Source organism: Saccopteryx leptura, chromosome 9 (assembly GCF_036850995.1).
Source record: "Saccopteryx leptura isolate mSacLep1 chromosome 9, mSacLep1_pri_phased_curated, whole genome shotgun sequence".
Lineage (NCBI taxonomy): Eukaryota > Metazoa > Chordata > Mammalia > Chiroptera > Emballonuridae > Saccopteryx > Saccopteryx leptura.
The window spans coordinates 59,432,992-59,451,680 of record NC_089511.1 but is presented as its reverse complement, the minus strand read 5'-3'; the positions used below and the strand labels follow the sequence as shown (position 1 = coordinate 59,451,680).

At 40.0% G+C, this 18,689-nt stretch overlaps 1 protein-coding gene across 4 annotated transcripts in view; it reads left to right on the top strand.

The window, feature by feature from the left end:
• The first annotated feature begins 1,859 nt into the window (after nucleotides 1–1,859).
• FAM13C (family with sequence similarity 13 member C) overlaps nucleotides 1,860–18,689 on the top strand; it is a 161,313-nt gene continuing 144,483 nt past the window's right edge. The window contains exons 1-4 of one of the 4 annotated variants that reach the window (XM_066348704.1): nucleotides 1,871–1,918; nucleotides 2,057–2,095; nucleotides 9,741–9,797; nucleotides 15,091–15,286. In XM_066348704.1, coding sequence (XP_066204801.1) covers nucleotides 15,212–15,286 — 75 coding nt within the window. In that variant the 5' untranslated portion in view covers nucleotides 1,871–1,918; nucleotides 2,057–2,095; nucleotides 9,741–9,797; nucleotides 15,091–15,211. Of the gene's footprint in view, nucleotides 2,096–9,740; nucleotides 9,798–15,090; nucleotides 15,287–18,689 lie in introns of all 4 variants that reach the window. The other 3 variants (XM_066348702.1, XM_066348701.1, XM_066348703.1) reach the window with 3 other exon arrangements.

Here is an 18,689-nt window from a genome sequence, read left to right as displayed (position 1 = left end):
AGATGGGAGAAAGGGAAGTGATTTTCCCTGCCTGTTTGCTCGTCCAATGGTAAGATACTTTAATAAACCAAATGGCCCACCACCTTCTGTCTCCACAACTCCTTTACCGGCTGGCTGCTTGAATCTAATGAGAACATGCATGGGGGCCAAGGCCACTGGCCTTACATGCTTTTTCTTTTCTTTTTTTCATCCACAGATGTTTATAGTATTTTTAATCACTCAAGGGATGAATGTTTCTAAACTTACTTAATCAATAGAGTTCAGGTCTAAGACCATATAGGCTTTTAGTTTTTTAAAAAGATTCCAAGAGAGGAAAGTAAAATTGCAAGACTTTAATAAAACCTGTTTTTCTTTGAAAACTCAATTTTGATTTTTCAAAGTATGACTTTAAAAAGTTAAAAACATGATTCTCATACAAATGCAGGAACATATCCAAAATCTATTCACATATTAATAACTGAACCTATAAGTTGGTGATGCTCTTGGTTCTAAGAGCATTCTGAAGAGGATCCAAATATTTACAAGCATTTGGAAAGAATGTTAGTATCAGATTGTTAGGTGAGATGCAAAATTGATTACAGTCGTACAAGGCAATAAAACCATAGCACTGAGGTTATGTTTCCCTCCCTACAGATTGGACAAGAAGTGCAAGTGAACATGTAACTCCATAGTATCTGGGATCTAACCCGTAGTGAATAACAACGCCAAACACAAGTACATTTTCTGAGATAATTAAGCAGTCCTTAGGGGCGGGCCTCTGAAGCAATGTCTCAGTCTAACACTGAAAAGTCATGCTTTTCCCCTTATTATCAAGTTTTGGTAATAATAATTTTCCTAATTATCTGAAAATAAAAATGTGAGGTTCTTTTTGTTTGCTTATTATACATTAAAACTCATCTGCTTATATATATAGTTTGGACTAGAAGCCACCATCTCAACTGCTTCTGAAAGTGAAGAGATTTAAAAGTGGGGGAAGGGATTTTCTTAATTTAAAATTCAAAAGAAGCATCTTTCAGAGATGACTGTTCATTCCATATCAAGGTAAACTGGCAGGAGAAATGAACAATGGAAAGACGGCAGCACAGATATCCCCAGGGTGAAGCAAGTTGGGGCTGATAGCCTTCCCTTCCCCCAACCGGGCTGCTTTTATTTAAAGGGGATAGAATTTATGGATGCTATTTCTCATCCTTTGTAAAGGTGCTTGCAAGCGGTGCTCGGAGGACTACTCTGGCCGTGTGAAGCCCTACCGCTTGCTCCGCCCACCACAGTCACCAGCTAATGCCTGAAATAAATTCACCATTCGCCCTGCGTGGGCTCATTCACAGCTCTGTGGCCTCGGCTGGGCCCTTCGTCTTAGGGACTGAAATAACCGAGTGCAGTCAAATCGGGTGTGATGCTGCCATCCCTCTTTCAGAGGCTCTTCTTTTTCTTGGGCCTTACACATAAAACAACACACAAATAAAGAAATAAATAAATAAAACAAAAACAGCAGCCCTATCTCCTCCCCCTTGTCATTCCCTTCTGGCTTTTCCTCAAGGATGGGTGAATTTCTGCCAGCTTCCATCTCTAGAGGGGGTAGCTCTGTAAATTTAGTAGGAGCCATCTGCAAGAAAGCAAATGCCCGGGGATTTCGGCATCTAGGCAGAAACAGTTGCGCTTTCCTACTGCCAGCCTGGGGGGGGGGGGTGGTACGGAGAGGTCTGGGTTAAACACGCGGGGCTGCCAAAGGTTGGGGTCACGCGGTAACTCTCCAGGTGCTCCTTGCGGGGGATCCAGGGGGCCTCGGTCGGGCTCCACGGTACACCCTGCCCCGCCCAGCGCTGTCCCCGTAGCCTCGGGGGCTGCCGGGCTTTGTGGTTCGTGCTGCTGGGCCCCTGCTGGGGGTGTTGTTACGAGCATGTGCAGATAGCAGTCCAAGGTAGAGCGAGCGTGCTGGGCGAGCCCTGAGATTTGCCTTGCAATGCCATGTTTGTGTATATGCTCTAACTCCCGGAGAGTGATCAGGGAGGCGGCTCCCCCGCTGGATTTGGCTGATGTTTTCTTGTTTCTGTTTTAGCCTTCAGGATAATTCCTTCAGCAGCACCGCTGTAACAGAGTAAGTGATTCTTGCCATTAAAATAAGACTTGCATGCCTTTCTCTGGAAGCAACTATCTACCGACCCAGCCAGCTACTCTTGTGTTAGATGCATTGTCTCCTGTAATCTGGGGCTGGGAGGACCGTGCGAGATGTGCTGACTGATGGGGCCCCGGAAGCCTTTACAGGTTCAAATTAGGCTTTTAGAAGCTGCAGGAGAGATGTTAAAACAAGCTAATTGTTTGCTGGCGCTCAGATATGTGTTCTTGGAGCTCAGATTTTTAAAAAAATCTATTTGACATGTCATAAAGGAAGCTCTGTTTTATTTTGCCAACATTGGTGTCCGTTTTCATGGATTATGCTGTATACATTTACAGCACATAGGAGGTGAATGTAAAATGATTTGAGTTGAATTCCAGACTGTGATAAACAGGCTCAATTTATCCTCATCCTCTTTTGTCTACAGATTTTTAAGACACTGTAGAGTAAACTTTTCTTGCATGCCCTTTTTCATTTTGTTTGCTGACCTCAAAAATCTCGCTATAGGTGAAATGAGTCTTCTTGTTTTATGGTTAAAGTGTTGATTGGGGTGGCTAACACCATCTAAACATAGAATGAAGGAGTGTAATATTTTACTCAGGGCCAGCAGGTACAGTGTTTTTTTTATTAGATATTAATAGGTCATGATGTAAATTTTTGTTATCCCTTAATATGTTTTTCTACACTATGTATATATGCAAAAAATTGATAGTATACTATGTTAATACTATATATAGTTTATATATAACTCACATATATACATACATATATGCATGTAATAGCTATATTCTATTTAACATTTTTTTCTCTAGGCTAACTTATAATGTTTACTTCTGGAACCTTTTGGTAGAAGTCACTGTCAACCACTTTTTAGAAAAAAGGGGTGAATAAGGTGTTATACTCAACTGCAATAAGAAAATGCTGCAAGTTTAATAGAGAAAGCCCAGTAACTTGGGAGCTGTTTGCTCAAGTTCCCTAACAGGCAAGTAAATGTGGGAATAGATGTGAGTTTCAAGTCTTACCACTGTCACAATAACTTGGTGATGGAGGGATAAGATTCTATAGGACTTCTAAGACCCTCTTGTTTCCCACGTTCTTTTCTTTTTGTGGAATTGCTACTCTCTTAATGTCAAGCTTTGTGGGCTCACTTAAGTTAAAAAGGTAAGTTAAAAAATAAAACCCAGGGTTTACTTTATTTAGAAGATGAAATATAAAATACTCATTGAGACCTATGTCTTGTTAATGAGATTGCTTGGTAATTGTGTGCAACTTTGCATTTTCTAAAAGCCTGAAAGTGGAGGAAGATGCCTGCCAAAGTATGCCGGCCCAAGATGAGCTGGGGACTTCCTGGTTCAGGTGCACAGGTACTGATTGCCTCCCTCTGCTGTGCTTACAAGCACCAAGTGCTTTCTGGGCCTGATTCTTGTGAGCCCTGTGTGGCCAAATCCCCAGTCAGCCACAGGCCTAATGGCTTCAAAATGGAGACAGTTTTAGATTTCACATGGACAATACATACACACACACACACATACACACATACACACATATTTATTTATTTATTTTTTGTAGAGGTTTTATAGTTAAATGCTGGGAAAAGTCTGGTACCTTGTCTTTGGCCACTCCCCAAGGAATTCTGATTGCATAAGATTCTGTTGTTGTTTTCAAAGAAGTGACAGTGATTTATTTTAAAAAAGCACTGAGTGACAGTTGGAATGCCATCTGGCTAATCTAAAAGTCTAAGGAGCATATTTAAAACAAAGCAAAAGCTTCACAGGTATTTAGCATGAACAAGGGTCATTTAAAACTAGTCATTGTTTAATATAAAAGTATTCCTCTTCTCAATAACGTGAACCATTTTCCTTGGCTCTTTGGGGACAACCCCAAAGCCAGCAGGACCAGAATGCACTGTCCGGAGACAGACCAGATGTAGCAGCTGCTCAGTAAATGTTGGGTTGTGGTCTTGGTATACATAAAGGAGTTGCTTGCCTTTTTAAAATATTTTGGGTACCAGACAATTTTCTCTTCTACTCCTTCCTGCCCAGATTAATTTATTTTCTTCCGTGCCTGAAATTCCACCTAGAGATGATTTCTTTTGGATTAAGGCCTCTAGTGATGACTCCTACTAAAATAAAAATTGCAAAGTCTGTGCCCCTGGGAGGTGGATTCAAGTGGTCATTATTACTTTAATATAAATTATGTGATCAGATAGTCTAACCTAATAGGGTTCTGCTTGGCCACTTGGGGGTCTTGTAAGAGTCAAAATAAAGGAGAATTGGATGGGACTCAAGGACAGATTTTATTCTTTTTAGTTTTTCCCATGCCTGGTACTCTTTGTAGCTCTGGACCAATGCAGTATCTTTTTCTACCCAAACTTCCAAGATCAGAATGGCCTTGATCCCTCCCTTCTGTATCCGCTGTGCTCTTTCATTTATTATTTTTCCATGGTCATTTCCTATGTCGTCCTTGTGAACCTGCTATTTGAAGAGAAGCCTGGCCAGAAATGAATTCTGATTTAGTTACCAGTGAATTAGTTATCATCTGAAACAATGCTTTTCTAAACCAACTGATCATCAATATCAACCGGGGAAGGTGATTGGTACTTATGAAAAATCCAGCTCCCCAGGATTTATCTCAAACTGGAAAAAAAGAATAAGTGATTTTGTTGGAGTCAGCACAGTGCTGGTCTCTATTTTGTAAACCTCAGTGCAAAACCTTTTAAAAGCATACTAGTTACGTGGAGGAAAAGGCAATCTGGTTTAAAAATCATATTCCTGGGACCTGCTGTTGAGCAAATAAGTGTGTTAGGCTTGCTTGCTTGTACTTTGCCCGATAGGTGCCTGAGCACAGGGCAGCACCTCCTATGTATAGTCTATGTAAGGCTGCAGGTGCTGGCCCTCAGGGCGGCAGATTGTAGATTGTGGATTGCCTGCTGCCATTGGGAGGGGCCATTTGTTTGCTATTGTTTTGCCAGAGAAGGGACCCCCCATACCTGTCTGCTAGTCAGCCCTGAGAGAGGGAAGCAGTTTTCCCTAACTGCTTGCTTGTTGGCCTTTGCGAGACTCTAATAAGTGAAATGGCCCACCATTTTCTGGCTCCATAATTTCTTTACCATCTGCCTGAATTCGATGTGAACCCACATGGCCATAGCCACTGGCCTTACACTCCCTCAGAGAGTTGATCTAGTGGGGTTGGGGGCAGAGCCGGCTATGTCAACCAGGCCATCCAGGTAGTGCTGGGGACACATGTCAAGAAATCCCACAGGATTTTAGGCTCTACCTCTGCAACTTGGCCTTCAGGCAACATGGTAGGTACTCCAGGGTTAATGACAGTGCCTTTCCTAGCACAACTACACTTTATCTAATATCCAACATGAGGCCTTTCTTTTTATTCGCAACAAGTCAAACAAGAGAACCTTTCACAGGCACTTTTTCACCGCCATTAGTCTGAGTAACAAGTTTTTCTCCTTCTCTTGTGAGCCTCTGGGAATGTAGTCTGAGGGAGGATTTGGTGGACTTGGTGTGGTAGAGCAAGGCCACTGCTGTACATGTTGGAACGAACCTGGGTGTTGGGCAGATAAAGTTATTTTTTCTCACCCTTATTGTTAAAGATGGCTGCTGCCGTCATGTGATATAGCTATTTGCCCTCCTTGCTTGGAAAGGGCGTGGTTATGCTAATGTGTGTTAGGGGTGGGCTTTCTTGCCAAAATGTTTTAAAAGGAGGTGCTAGGAGGCCATTTGGGGGGACAGAAATCACGTTTTTGTAGAGAGGAAGTGCCCATGGTGTAGCAGGGCAGGGAAGCCACGTGGAGGAGGGAGAAGTCAGTTCGTGGAGGAGAAGGATATGGGGAATAGAGGTGAATAAGACCGGTGAGGTGGAAGCCTTAGATTCTAGGAAAACTCAGATGAGTCAGTAGCTTTGTGAGTGCTGAATGAGTGGGTTTTGAAGCCCAGTGTGTTTGTTTTTACTCGCTTGCTGAGTGCAAGTCTAGAATAAAGGAAAATGGACCACCAGTTTTCGGCTCTGTAGTTTCTTTACCATCTCTCTGAATTAAATGCGAGCCTGCAAGAGCCAGGGGGCTGTGATGGTGGCCACGAATACTGGCCATACACTGGGAGATCCCTTAGCCTCTGGGTCTACTTCACATCACTGCCAGGCTTCACTGTGATAATGCAACAGAGCAGGTGAGTTGTCAGAACCACATCCTTGTTTGCTAGAAGGAACAAAAGTCTGAACAGAGTAAAAGGTAATAACCCTGAGAATTTCACAAAGAAGTAATTGAAAGGATGAATTATCCACATATTGGCTAGGCAACCACAAATTAAGAACTCTGGGACTTAGAATCTAGTTGATAAGAACTTCAAAGGATTTCACCTAATAGTAGTGCTGCCCACACTTTTTTTTTTTTTAATGCTGGTAGCTGCTATATAATTTTAAGACCCACTAGTAGGTCAAAAATTATAGTTTGAAAAACATTATCTGAGAAGATAGCTACTTTTGAATATTTAAAAAGGGGAATATTAAAGATTTTGGTCTTCAAGTTCCTGTATTTGGCTATAATGCAGAAGAGAATGCTATGCCCAGGACCAGTTAGGCATTTGGTCAGAATTGATTTTCCTCCAGTAGTGGGGATATCTGGATGTGGATTACCACTGTGGAGTTCATTTTATTACTGGGCCAGTATTTCACATTGCAGGGGCTGCTGGGCAAGGAATCAGTAGAACAATAAAAAAATAAAAGTTAATTGAATATAACTTGACAGTCTTCATAAAAGCAAATGAAAACCCAACTGAACTAAAAGAGATTGTATATGTGTGCCATGTAAGCTAGTAGGGAGATCTGTTTCATTGATATAGCTCTGAGCTAGGAATTGTGTTTCCTTGAGTGACAATTGAAGTTGATCAGTATGCCTTAAAATTAGATCAGCTAATTAGATCTATCCTCATACTTCAGAAAGCATCTGCAACTTTTTATGTTCTGGTGCTGAGTTTCCATTTTTAACTAATTGTACTTTGAGAAGAAAGGTTAACACATCTAATGAGGGGGAGAAAAATAATTTCTTTGCCAAATTCCCAAACAATAGGTATTGTTAAGCTCTAGAGTTGAACCTCTGGTTGAACCCTAATTCTTTGGAAGCAACAATTCTAGATTTCTGTTTTTCATTGACTTTTCTACTTAGCTAGGTAACTTTTATTAGGAAACGTTTTTATTCACATTAAAAAGCTCAGATTAGGTGAATGTCTCAAATGGAAGAGAACAAAGCAATATTATGAATTTAAAACTTGTTTTCCAGCCCTGGCCAGTTGGCTCAGTGGTAGTGTTGGTCCAGCGTGTGGATGTCCCAGGTTTGATTCCCGGCCAGGGCACACAGGAGAAGCACCCATCTGCTTCTTCACCCTTTCCCCTCTCCTTTCTCTCTATCTCTCTTCCCCTCCCACAGCCAAGGCTCCACTGGAGCAAAGTTGGCTCAGGAGCTGAGATTGGCTCCATGGCCTCCGCCTCAGGCGCTAGAGTGGCTCTGGTTGCAACCAAACAATACCCCAGATGGGCAGAGCGATGCCCCCTATTGGGCATGCTGGGTGGATCCTGGTCGGGCGCATGTGGGATTCTGTCTCTCTGCCTCCCCACCTCACTTCAGAAAAACAATATATTGTTTTCCATGAATTGGTCAGAGTAGGTTACTGACAGTCAAAAAACTTGAAAGCAAGCACATTTAGTTCATTTCATTAAGAAGGGCATTTTATTAAGTCAACTTATTTTTTTAACTGTCAGTGGGAGCAAAATATTTCAGCAGGTAGAGAGGATTAGAGTCTGTAGGCGGCCTTTGTATAATTCTGTACAAAACCATAATTTAAAGAGGATAATAAGGGAAGAGGATGGAGCATTCATCAATTTGTTCTATGGGTAAATTATAAACTATTGCTAGTAAAGAATATTTAAAAATTTTAAATGACTTCATATAGTATAAATACTTTATTATGTTTATATTTATGTTTGTAGATATTTATTTATTTTTGCTTAGTCATTATATTGTGAATCTCTTAAGCAGGTTTTTTTCAACTTTGTAGCCTTTAGAAGTAGTGCCATTCAAAGAGTGGGCCCCATAATTGTTTGTATGTAACTTGTCTGAGATAAGAATAGTATAGAAATAAGGAGTAAGCATTTAATGACTTTTTTTGTGTGTGATAGAGACAGAGAGAAGGACAGATAGGGACAGATAGACAGGAAGGGAGAGAGATGAGAAGCATCAATTCTTCATTGCAGTACCTTAGTAGTTTATTGATTGCTTTCTCATCTGCACCGTGACTGGGGGGCTACAGCTGACTGAATGACCCCTAGCTTGAGTCAGCGACCTTGTGCTCAAGCTGGTGAGCTTTATTTCAATGAGATGAGCCCGTGCTTAAGCTGGCGATCTTGGGGTTTTGAACCTGAGTCCTCCGTGTCCTAGTCTGATGATCTATCCACTGTTTTACAGCCTGGTCAGGCATTCAATGACATTTATAAGAATTTGACTTTCCTGTGACAGTTTTACAGAAGTATTCACAATGGATTGGAAATAGAAAACAAACTAGTTATTTCTGAATTCTAAAGCATTTGTGAAGCATAGCTCCAATGCCTAATGCAGTACCTGGAACTCAATAAATGCTTATTACATTATTACAGGGACCAAACCAGCTGAGGGGCCAGAGCCATGACTGGATTCAAGACTCATTTCGTGTCTACTCTGGGGTAGCACTGTTCACTCTGGGGTAGCACTGTTCGCACTGTGGCGGCATATCTAGGAAAAAGATATTTTGGTATTTCTTCTCATGGAATTAACTAATTAGAAAGCTCTCAGATGTACAAAATAATTACACAGCAGTATGAGGCAAGATGTAGTTGGTTACTGAAACCTCATAATGAGTGTAAATATTTACATATTAAGGTAAAGTATTAACATGGAATGTAGAAGAACTTGGCTGAGAAAGTTTATGAGCTTGTAAGACTTGACTTGGCCAGTAAAGGATGAGTAGGAGTTGAAGATAAAAAAAAACCATTTCCGGCTGGAGTGTGGTGGGGTGGAAATGAATGAGAACAGGAACAATGACTCCCTCTGTACTAGAGTGAGAGAGTGGTTCTAGTCCAGATTCCCTTGGGCAGTATAGAACATTGTCAATATTTCAATGTGGAAGAGCCAAGAATTTTTTTACAAGGTTATTACAGAAGTTTTATAAACAAGAAGGGGGTCAAGAAAGTAGGTAAAGACTATGAAGTAAGCCAAATGGGAGCTGGGATGTTTAGGGATTGCCTGAGGCAGAGGAAATGCCAAGAGGCATATAGTGGAGTCTCTTTTGAGCCACCAATCTTGGTGTCAACTATCCCCTCAAGTGCTGTGGACACTTAGGTTCTTTTGAAGATCTTGTTAGCTTAGGTGAAGCAGAGCAGTGGAGGAAAAAGCAGCTTTTAAGCTTACATGAAACAACATTACTCATATTGCCTGGTAGACATGTTGGGAATCGAAGCTGTTTGGGGAGAGAGTGATGAAGATTGTTGTATTTTTTAGTTTACTGTGCTAATTAAGATATTTCTAGACTATTGCTGCTTCTGTTGCAGCAGACAGTTGGATCTGATGTGGTTTTTCTTCTCCCAGGTGTGAGGAAGACACAGTCTCTCTACATGAAGACCAGACTGATTGTTGCCATCTCAGGTATAACCCATCGTTGCTTAGTTCTTAATTTTGAAGGTCTGATATCTGTAGTCTCTTCTCTGAATTCTAATAATTTGTTCTATGTCTTACTTCTTCTAATAGATTTTCAGCTCTTGAAGTTTTGTCCACTTTTGGATAACCTCCCCAACCCCTTAGCATCCAAGACAGTGCTTTTTATATGGGGAATGCTCAAAAGATGACTATTGAATTAAACATTAATTTGCCCATCTCAGTATTCCCATCATAAACCTTAAGAAAGAGATTCTAGATTTATTCACCAAAGATATCACTGAGGGTCTGGGATATGGTGTTGGTCATCAAGGTGTTCACAGTATGATGACGAAACCTTCATGATTAACCATTTCTTCCACTTTTGCTTTGTTTCGAACATGGACATTTACATCATATAATCTAAACAACAGGAAAGAGGCTGATGTTTCCTTCCTCATACTGTCAATGGAGAAACTGAGGCTCAAAAGAGTTATAGCTCATCCAGGGTAACAGCCACTCTGAGGCAGAATTTGAATTTTTCTATGAAGTCCAGTTGTTGGATAACACACATTTGTTGAAGACCTATTTTGTGTTCCAAAAGCTAAGATATGTTGTAGAGGAAGACAAACCAATCCCTGCTCCCAAGAATTTAGTCCACTGGATGATATAGGCAAGAATTAGATGATGTTACGGTGCACTAAGTGCTGTTTTACTAGCGGGAAACAGGGTTTGCTTAGAAAGACCAAATAGCCTATAGAGAGGTTTCTGGGATGGACTCCTGAAGAAAATTACACATGGCACATGACTTTTTCTTTCTTTTTTCTTTTATTTTGGTGGGATACAAGGCAAAGAAAACAATGATACCATTAAGTGGAGAGAACACTGTATTAGAAAGCCGGCAGAGCGTAGAAGCTATTGTTCAAGTTAAAGGAACAACGAACAGTTTAGAATGGCAGGAATCCTTAGAGCTGGGTGGGAGTGAGGAGGCCAAGAATGGTAAGAAATGAAAAATTAAACAAAGACCGAGTTCCAAAGGGTGTGTGTACCTTGCTAAGGGATTTAAAATTTATCCTGGAGGTATGGGAAGACTGAAAGAGCTCTCAGTTTTTTTCTTTGCAAACAATTACTTGCGTAAATCCCCTGTGAGTAACAATAGCTCCCATTTATCGGATTGTGGCCTTGAGCCAGTTTTCTGTGGTAGGCATTTCACAAAGAGTGTATCACCTTTGCAAGGTAGAGGTGACATCCTTCTTATGGGTGAGGGTCAGAGAAATGAAGGGGTGTGGCCCAGGCTACACAACTAAGTGGGGGGACCCTCAGACTCCTGTTCTTTCCAGCAAATTATGACCATTCTCAGTCATGGTTGATCCCGTTAAGTAGTGGCGTACATTATATAACCTGTACTTTTCTGGTTTGTGCATTCTGAGGAACCAGTAATAGTTAGAAATATATTTCTGCAGTTGAGTTTTGTATTTAGGTTTTATATTTGTGTAATGAAAAAGATGCTTTTTGCGCCCCTCACTTACCTTCGTTGCTTTTCAAGTCAAGGCGATAAATGAGATGAATAAATTAAGGGCAACTTGAAAATACCATATAAAAACAAAATTCAGTTATTATTTTAGAAATGATTTTATCAAAAAAGTCAGCTTCGATTTGAATGATCACTTTTTTATTAAATTCTTGAGTGTTCTAGAATTCTTGAATGAGGAACATTTAGGTTTCCCTAAAGGCAGCTGTTCTTCCTTTTGTTTTTCAGCTAGGAACATAGCGTGTGTGCATGAAGAATTATTTGTTTCTAGTGATAAATAGGGAGAAACACTTTTACCTTCTTCCCTTCTCGGTTCTTTGGCTGGTCTAATAATTAAATTGACATAAGACAGATTAACAGTAGAAACACATTTAATTTTGTACATATGGGAATCGCCAAAGTAGGAAACTCTTTGGCAGTTATGTAATTAAGGTTTATATACTATTCTAAACTGAGGAGAAGGTGGTAAGGTTCAGGGGTTTCAAAGGGGAGGAAGACAATTCCCAGGAAAATGGGAAGAGCAGATCTTTAGGAAACAACTATTTGCCAGACCATGCAGATAAGTCTTTCTGATATAAAAAGTTATCTTCGGTATTAGGTTGCTTCTGGTATAGGCCCTCAATATAAGTTGTTTTTGTCAGTTAAGGGGGAGGTAAAAGCTTTCCTTGAGTCTGTTGGGCCTTGATTGTTTTCAGTTCAAAATAATCAGCATGCCAGCTTGGCATATGTTTGGGTCACAGATTCTGTTCTCCCTCAGAGAAAAATACATTCCAAATGAACTAGTGTAGTTCCAACTCATGGTTCGATATTTGTTTCCAAACCCATTAGTGACTTAGAATTTTATTTTATTTTTGTAAATGATCTTAAGATTTATTTATTTATTTATTTTTTTTACACAGAGACAGAGAGAGGAACAAATAGGGACAGTAAGAGAGAGATAAAAAGTATCAATTCTTTGTTGCGGCACCTGAGTTGTTCATTGATTGCTTTCTCATATGTGCTTTGATGGGGGTGGAGGGCTACAGCAGAACGAGTGACCCCTTGGTCAAGCCAGCAATCTTGGGCTCAAGGCAACGACCTTGCGCTTCAAGTCAGTGACCTTTGGGCTTAAGCCAGCAACCATGGGGTCATGTCTATGATCCCACGCTCAAGCCAGCAATCCTGTGCTCAAATTGATGAACCCATGCTTAAGCCAGTGACTTTGGGATTTTGAACCTGGGTCCTTCATGTTCCAGTCCAATGCTCTGTCCACTGTGCCACCACCTGGTCAGGCTTAAGGGAAAATATTAACCAATGTCACTAGCATTGATTTTTTTTTTCAGTTAAATTATGTCATTTGTTTGGTTCTCCTTTTCCAGATAACACTGTTTGTCCTGACACTTAGTTTAACTGTTCACATAGTTTTAATTTTTTATACTTTTAAGAGAGAGAGAGAGAGAGAGAAAGAGAAAGAGCGTGATAAACAGGGACAGACAGAAAGGGAAAGAGATGAGAAAGCATCAGCTCATAGTTGTGTCATCTTAGTTGCTCATTGATTGCTTTCTCAAAAATACCTTGACCTCAAGGAGGCTTCAGCTGAGCCAATGACCCCTTGCTCAAGCCAACAACTTTAGGTTTCAAGCCAGTTACCTTTGGGTTTATGCCAGCAACCATGGGGTCATGTCTGTGATTCCACACTTAAGCTGGTGATCCCATGCTCAAGCTGCTGAGCCTACACTCAAGCCAGATGAGCCCGTACTCAAGCTGGATGAGCCCACACTCAAGCTGGCAACCTCAGAGTTTTGAAGCTGGATCCTTTTCATCCCAGGCCAACTTTCTATCCACTGCACCACTGCCTGGTCAGTGCGCATAGTTTTATTTCTACACCTTGCCCTCCTGCATCCTGGTCTTGCTCAGACCTCCTGCCCTGAGGTTTGCTTTGTTTTTTTCCCAGAAACTAACTGGAACTCATCTGCCTGATATCAGTTTGGTGAATTTAATCCCTCTATTTGGTTTTTTAAAAAATTTTATTTCAGAAGTTATATTTAAAGGGATGACATTGATCAATAAGAATGCATAGGTTTCAGGTAAACACTTCTGTAGCGTTTGAACTGCTGATTGTATTGTATACCAAAGTCAAGTTATTTTCCATCACCTTATATTTGTTCCTATTTACTCCCTTCCCCCCACCCCTATCTCACATCCCCCTCCCTTTAATCCCTCTTATTTGTGAAAAGATATTTTGAGCACTGGACATATAAACCCTTAGCTGGTTTTGTTTTGTTTTAGAGAGAGGGACAGACAGAGACAGACAGACAGGAAGGGAGCGATAAGAAGCATCAATTCTTTGTTGTGGCACCTTAGTTCATTGATTGCTTTCTCATATGTGCCTTGATTGGTGAGGTAGTGGCTATAGCAGAGTAAGTGACCCCTTGCTCAAGCCAGCAACCTTGGACTCAAGCCAGCGACCTTGGGCTTCAAGCCAGTGACTTTGGGCTCAAGCTAGCGACTATGGGGTCATGTCTATGATCCTATGCTCCAGCCAGTGACTCCATTCTTAAGCTGGATGAGACCACACTCAAGCCAGTGAACTTGGGGTTTCAAATTTGGGTCCTCTGAGTTCCAGGCTAACACTCTATCCACTACACCACTGCCTGATCAGGCTGCTCTTTGCTGATCTTGTCACTTGGTTTTATATGTCTTTGAGTCATTGTCCAGAGAAATTGCTTCCTAGCTGACCTTGCCAAAATATCTCATATAGGTGTTTGTGATCAGAGAGCAAGAGGTAAAAACACCATCTGGGGGGAAGTGTCCACTCCTAATCTAGTATCAAATTATTGCCAGTGGGTTAAGGATGGTGATATTAATTGTATAAAGAGATGCTCCATTGGTTTTATTTGTGATGTTTGTTGGATTCTTAATGAAATAAGAAAACAAAATGCATCTAAACTTAAGAGGGATGTGACTTCAAATAAGTGTTATTTTGTCACTATTTTTGAGGAAATTTAAATGGCATGGAGATAGTATTTTGAATTTGATTGGTGAGTGAAAATTAAAAGTGACATCCCAGCACTGAATGTCTGAGGGTAACATGAACCCATTTGAACCCATTTGATCCTCTCCAGCGGTTACACATTGTTAGAACCCAGACAATGGAATCATTGACTTTGTATTGAGGATGTTGTTCAGATGGCTTGGTTGGGTACAATTTGACCCTTGTCTTATATTTGATCTGGGTAGCATGTATCCTGTTAAAGTGGACCCTGTTAAACTTTTAAATGCATCTGAAAGTTGCAGATAGATGATTATAGATTTGTCATTGAGAAGCAAGCATCATGCCTTAACCAAGTACAAATGCGTGAGAATGGAGACCTCCCTGACCCTCCAAGTCTGGGTGAATTAGCCCTTTTATTGGGCACTTTAATTTCTGGCTTTTAGACCTTATATAAAGTTGAGATGACATTATCTAACCTGAATACAATATTATTGTGAAAGAAAAATAGGATAGACATGAAAGCATCTTGGTGTGAAGAAAATTTGAAATTATCATAGTATGTACAGAGTTAAAACTACAGAAACTATGTTAATTAGGAAAGACTGGAAGGGAATATGGAGTAATCTAAAGAATGAAATTCACATTTCTTACGTTCTTATTCCTGTGAAACTGGCTAGGTCAACGCTAAAAGTGTTGCTAGGTCCATATAAATAGAGCAGCAGTGAGGATAGCCAGTCCCCCTTTCTCGTAGCAGTTTGTCACTTTGTGGTGCTTTCTAAATTGGGTCTTTCCTGTTTTAGAGATGAAGACAATAAAGAAAATTACCCCAACACTGGGGCACTCCTAGAGGAGCCCGTGTCCTCCCGGGAGCCACAGCATGTAGAGCAGACCGTGCTGGTAGACGGTGTGCTGCGACCCAGCATGGGCAACTTCAAGTCCAGGAAGCCCAAGTCCATCTTCAAAGCGGAGAACGGGAGGAGCCACGGAGAAAGTCAGGTAGTGGGTCTCCTTCTCAGGCTTGTCAGGATGGGTGCTTCTCAGGCGAGGGCACAATTCTGGAAAGTGGTTTGAGTGTGTCATTTTGCAGGAGTTGATCAACATGACTTGTCATTGCACATACCGTGGGCCTGAAACACTTGGGGGCTCTCTTTGGTTAATAGTGGAGTTCTCTGGGCAGGCCAATAATTTAGTGCCCGTTCAAATTTATGTTCTTAAATACTGGACTTTGACGTTGATTTAAAGAAGCTGCTTCGCTATTTATGTGGGGAGTAGAGGAGACTATCTCATTGTCTTCTTTTCTTAGGGCAGTATTTCTTGTCCCAAACTTGAATATTTGTCTCAACAAATCAAAACTCCCAGGTTTAACTGGGGCCATTTTCCTTAGGTTGCAGTTTAGCAGTCTTGAATAAACATTCAAGTGTGCATGGGCATGTTTGTGTGTGCATTTGGTGTCTTTGTAGTCAATAAGTACTTAAATGAAAGAGTGAAGCATCTTTTCAACTTTATTTGCAAAATAAATTTATATTTTGTTTATATTTTTAACTTTTTCTAGTTGTAGAGGGATACAGCAGAGAATGACTTTTAAAAAAAATCTTAAAAAACCCTCAAATAATTTGTGATGCTTTTAAAAAGTATTACACAAATATAATCTACTTTAATCTTACTAGGAGTTAATGGTTCTAACATTGAGATTATATTTGTAATGGTGCCTAACACAGTTTTGGGGACATAGATGCTCCATTAATGTTAACTTTGCTTTTCTGTTAATGCTTCACTGTTAACTTTCAAAATAATGTGGGAGGTTCTAAGGTTAATAAGTAAATTATGACTTTGAGTCTAGTCCTATTAGCAGATGGGCACCAGGTGATCTTCCTGTTAGAACAACTTTGGCTTGGCAGTTTATTTGATCTTGTAGTTTTCTTATTTGGCCTGTGATTTTAATCTTATTTCTTCCTTGGCATTATGATCTCTTACTTTGTCAGTTAATTTTGCAGTGAGATGAAATATCTTCTGTATTCATGAAGCTTTGTTGTGATTATCTTAAACTGAGTTGAGTTGCAGAAAGAGATGAGTGTGAAATACCATTTAAGTTCTGATAAACTTGAAATCGGGTCTGTTACTGAATGTATCCAGCACTTGTTTGATTAGGAGTATGGTGGGAGTATTTTGGGCTGTACCCAAAGGGTTGCCTGCAGAGTCTGACTGATTACAGGGAGGCTTTGACTTGACTCTCCTGCTAAGAGTCATCTGTGACATGGTGGGATTTTGATGACCAGCCATCTGTCTTAGAAGTGCCTTCTTTCCTGTCATCCTTGGGTAAGGTCTCACAGAAATTACAGAGTCATCACTTGTAATAAGGTACTAATGGGGCATGTAATACCTAACCTGTTGCTTATACAAGGAAGATTGCAGGAGAGAGATATGCTTGTATAGTATTTACTTATAATATAGCTTTGGAACCCTGGACTGCAGGGAAAACTTCAGTTCAGTCCTGACATTTCCATAAACACAATGAGATTTTTTCCCCGCTAATGACTAAGAGAAGTTTAGTAATATTATTTTAGGTTTACAGTATTTGGAAAAACTTTGAATCTTGTTTCATTCTTCCTGTTCTCTTTGGGGAAAGATAATTAACATTGGCTGAGTACAGACCAAGAACTGAGCATGTATAAATACAATAATATTATTAATAAAATCAGCTAACACTTATATGAACATTTACTGTGTTTCAGGCATGTATCATGTTTTACTATAATTCCATGGAATTAGCATTATTATCTGGTACAAATGAAAAAAACTAAATATCAGAGGAATTACATGTGTTTAATCAGATTTGGAATAATTTGAGCAGAGTGTCTTTTCCATAAAAGCACAGTGTTTCTAATAAGAGCTACCTAGGCCTTCCACTTGTGAGTCTAGTGATTTACCTACCTCCTTATATTACTCATGCCTTAATTTTTATGTTAAACCTGTGATTTCCATCTGGAATTTTCTTCCTTTGATGATATGTTGTATTGCTAAGCAGGAATTACTTATTTAGAAAGGATTACTTAGAATTTTATAACTGTATTTTTCTTCTCTGCCTTAAAGCTTTGTGCGGTTGTTCACTAATGCTAGATAAGTATTGTTTGAGAGAATGTTAGCTAAGTTCCATGAGGTCAGTGGTTCAGTCATTGTCTATCTTTGGGTCTCCAGCACTCAGTAGTCACTCAGTATTATTTGTCAAATGACTCAAAACTGCCAAGAGACTTATATGTATGATTGGTATAATTTTTTTTAATTTTAATTTTATTTTATTTATTCATTTTTAGAGAGGAGACAGAGAGGGAGAGAGAGGAGAGAGAGACAGAGAGAGAGAGAAGGGGGAGGAGCTGGAAGCATCAACTCCCATATGTGTCTTGACCAGGCAAGCCCAGGGTTTCGAACCGGCAACCTCAGCATTTCCAGGTCGACGCTTTATCCACTGTGCCACCACAGGTCAGGCCTGATTGGTATTATTTTTTAAAGTAAAATGTAAGCATATTTTTATTAAAGCATACATGTTAAAAGAGGATATAATCAGGATTCTCACACAGATATGGAATAAAGTTGTCATAGATATTATTTAAATCAGTAGTTAGACAGGGAATCATTAACGTATTACAAGCAGTTCAAAAGAGATCCCAAGTATCACATATTTGTAGTTTGACAAAGAGAGCTAAAATAAATTTTAAAATGGACGCAAAATTGGCAAAGCTTGCAGTATCCATAGGGTGATATAGCCTAGTTATAGACAAATAAAAGCAGAGGTTATCCAGGTGGGTAAGCTAGCCAGGATGTTCACTAAATTTCAGAGTCTTTTACAATTTTCCTTACATTCTCCTCTTGCCCCCTACCTTCTTCTTTGTGATTGTAGTAAGATATCCTTGATCATAAAATAAGGCTAGTCTCTTTAAGTTTGGCCTGATTATTTCTATAGATGTAGCAAGAGTGTTAATTTACCATATTAGTCTTCATAAGTATGCTCTGCAAAATATAGAACCTTAAGTATTGAATAATTACAAAATTAACTTCTTTCTCTGGAAGTTTTCGTAAGGAATCTCAGATTGCACTTCTACTGCCTCCATTATTTCCTATCCTAAGACAGAGAAAACCTAGCTCAAGAAACGCCACTGTATTTTACCTGCCGCGCCTATACCTCTGAGTGAATTCTCTTCTTGGGGTCCCCAAACTAACCTTAGCCAGGAAGTGATGGTTCATACGACCTGTAAATCTGAGAACTGTAAGCTGGACAGCAGGCAGTTATCCTGGGAGGTTTTTGCAGGCATTGGCTCCATAAATAAAGCCACATTTGGTTCCAGCAATGGCTTGTTCTACCCGATTCAGTAAGCATCATTCTTTTTTTTTTTCTTAGAACATA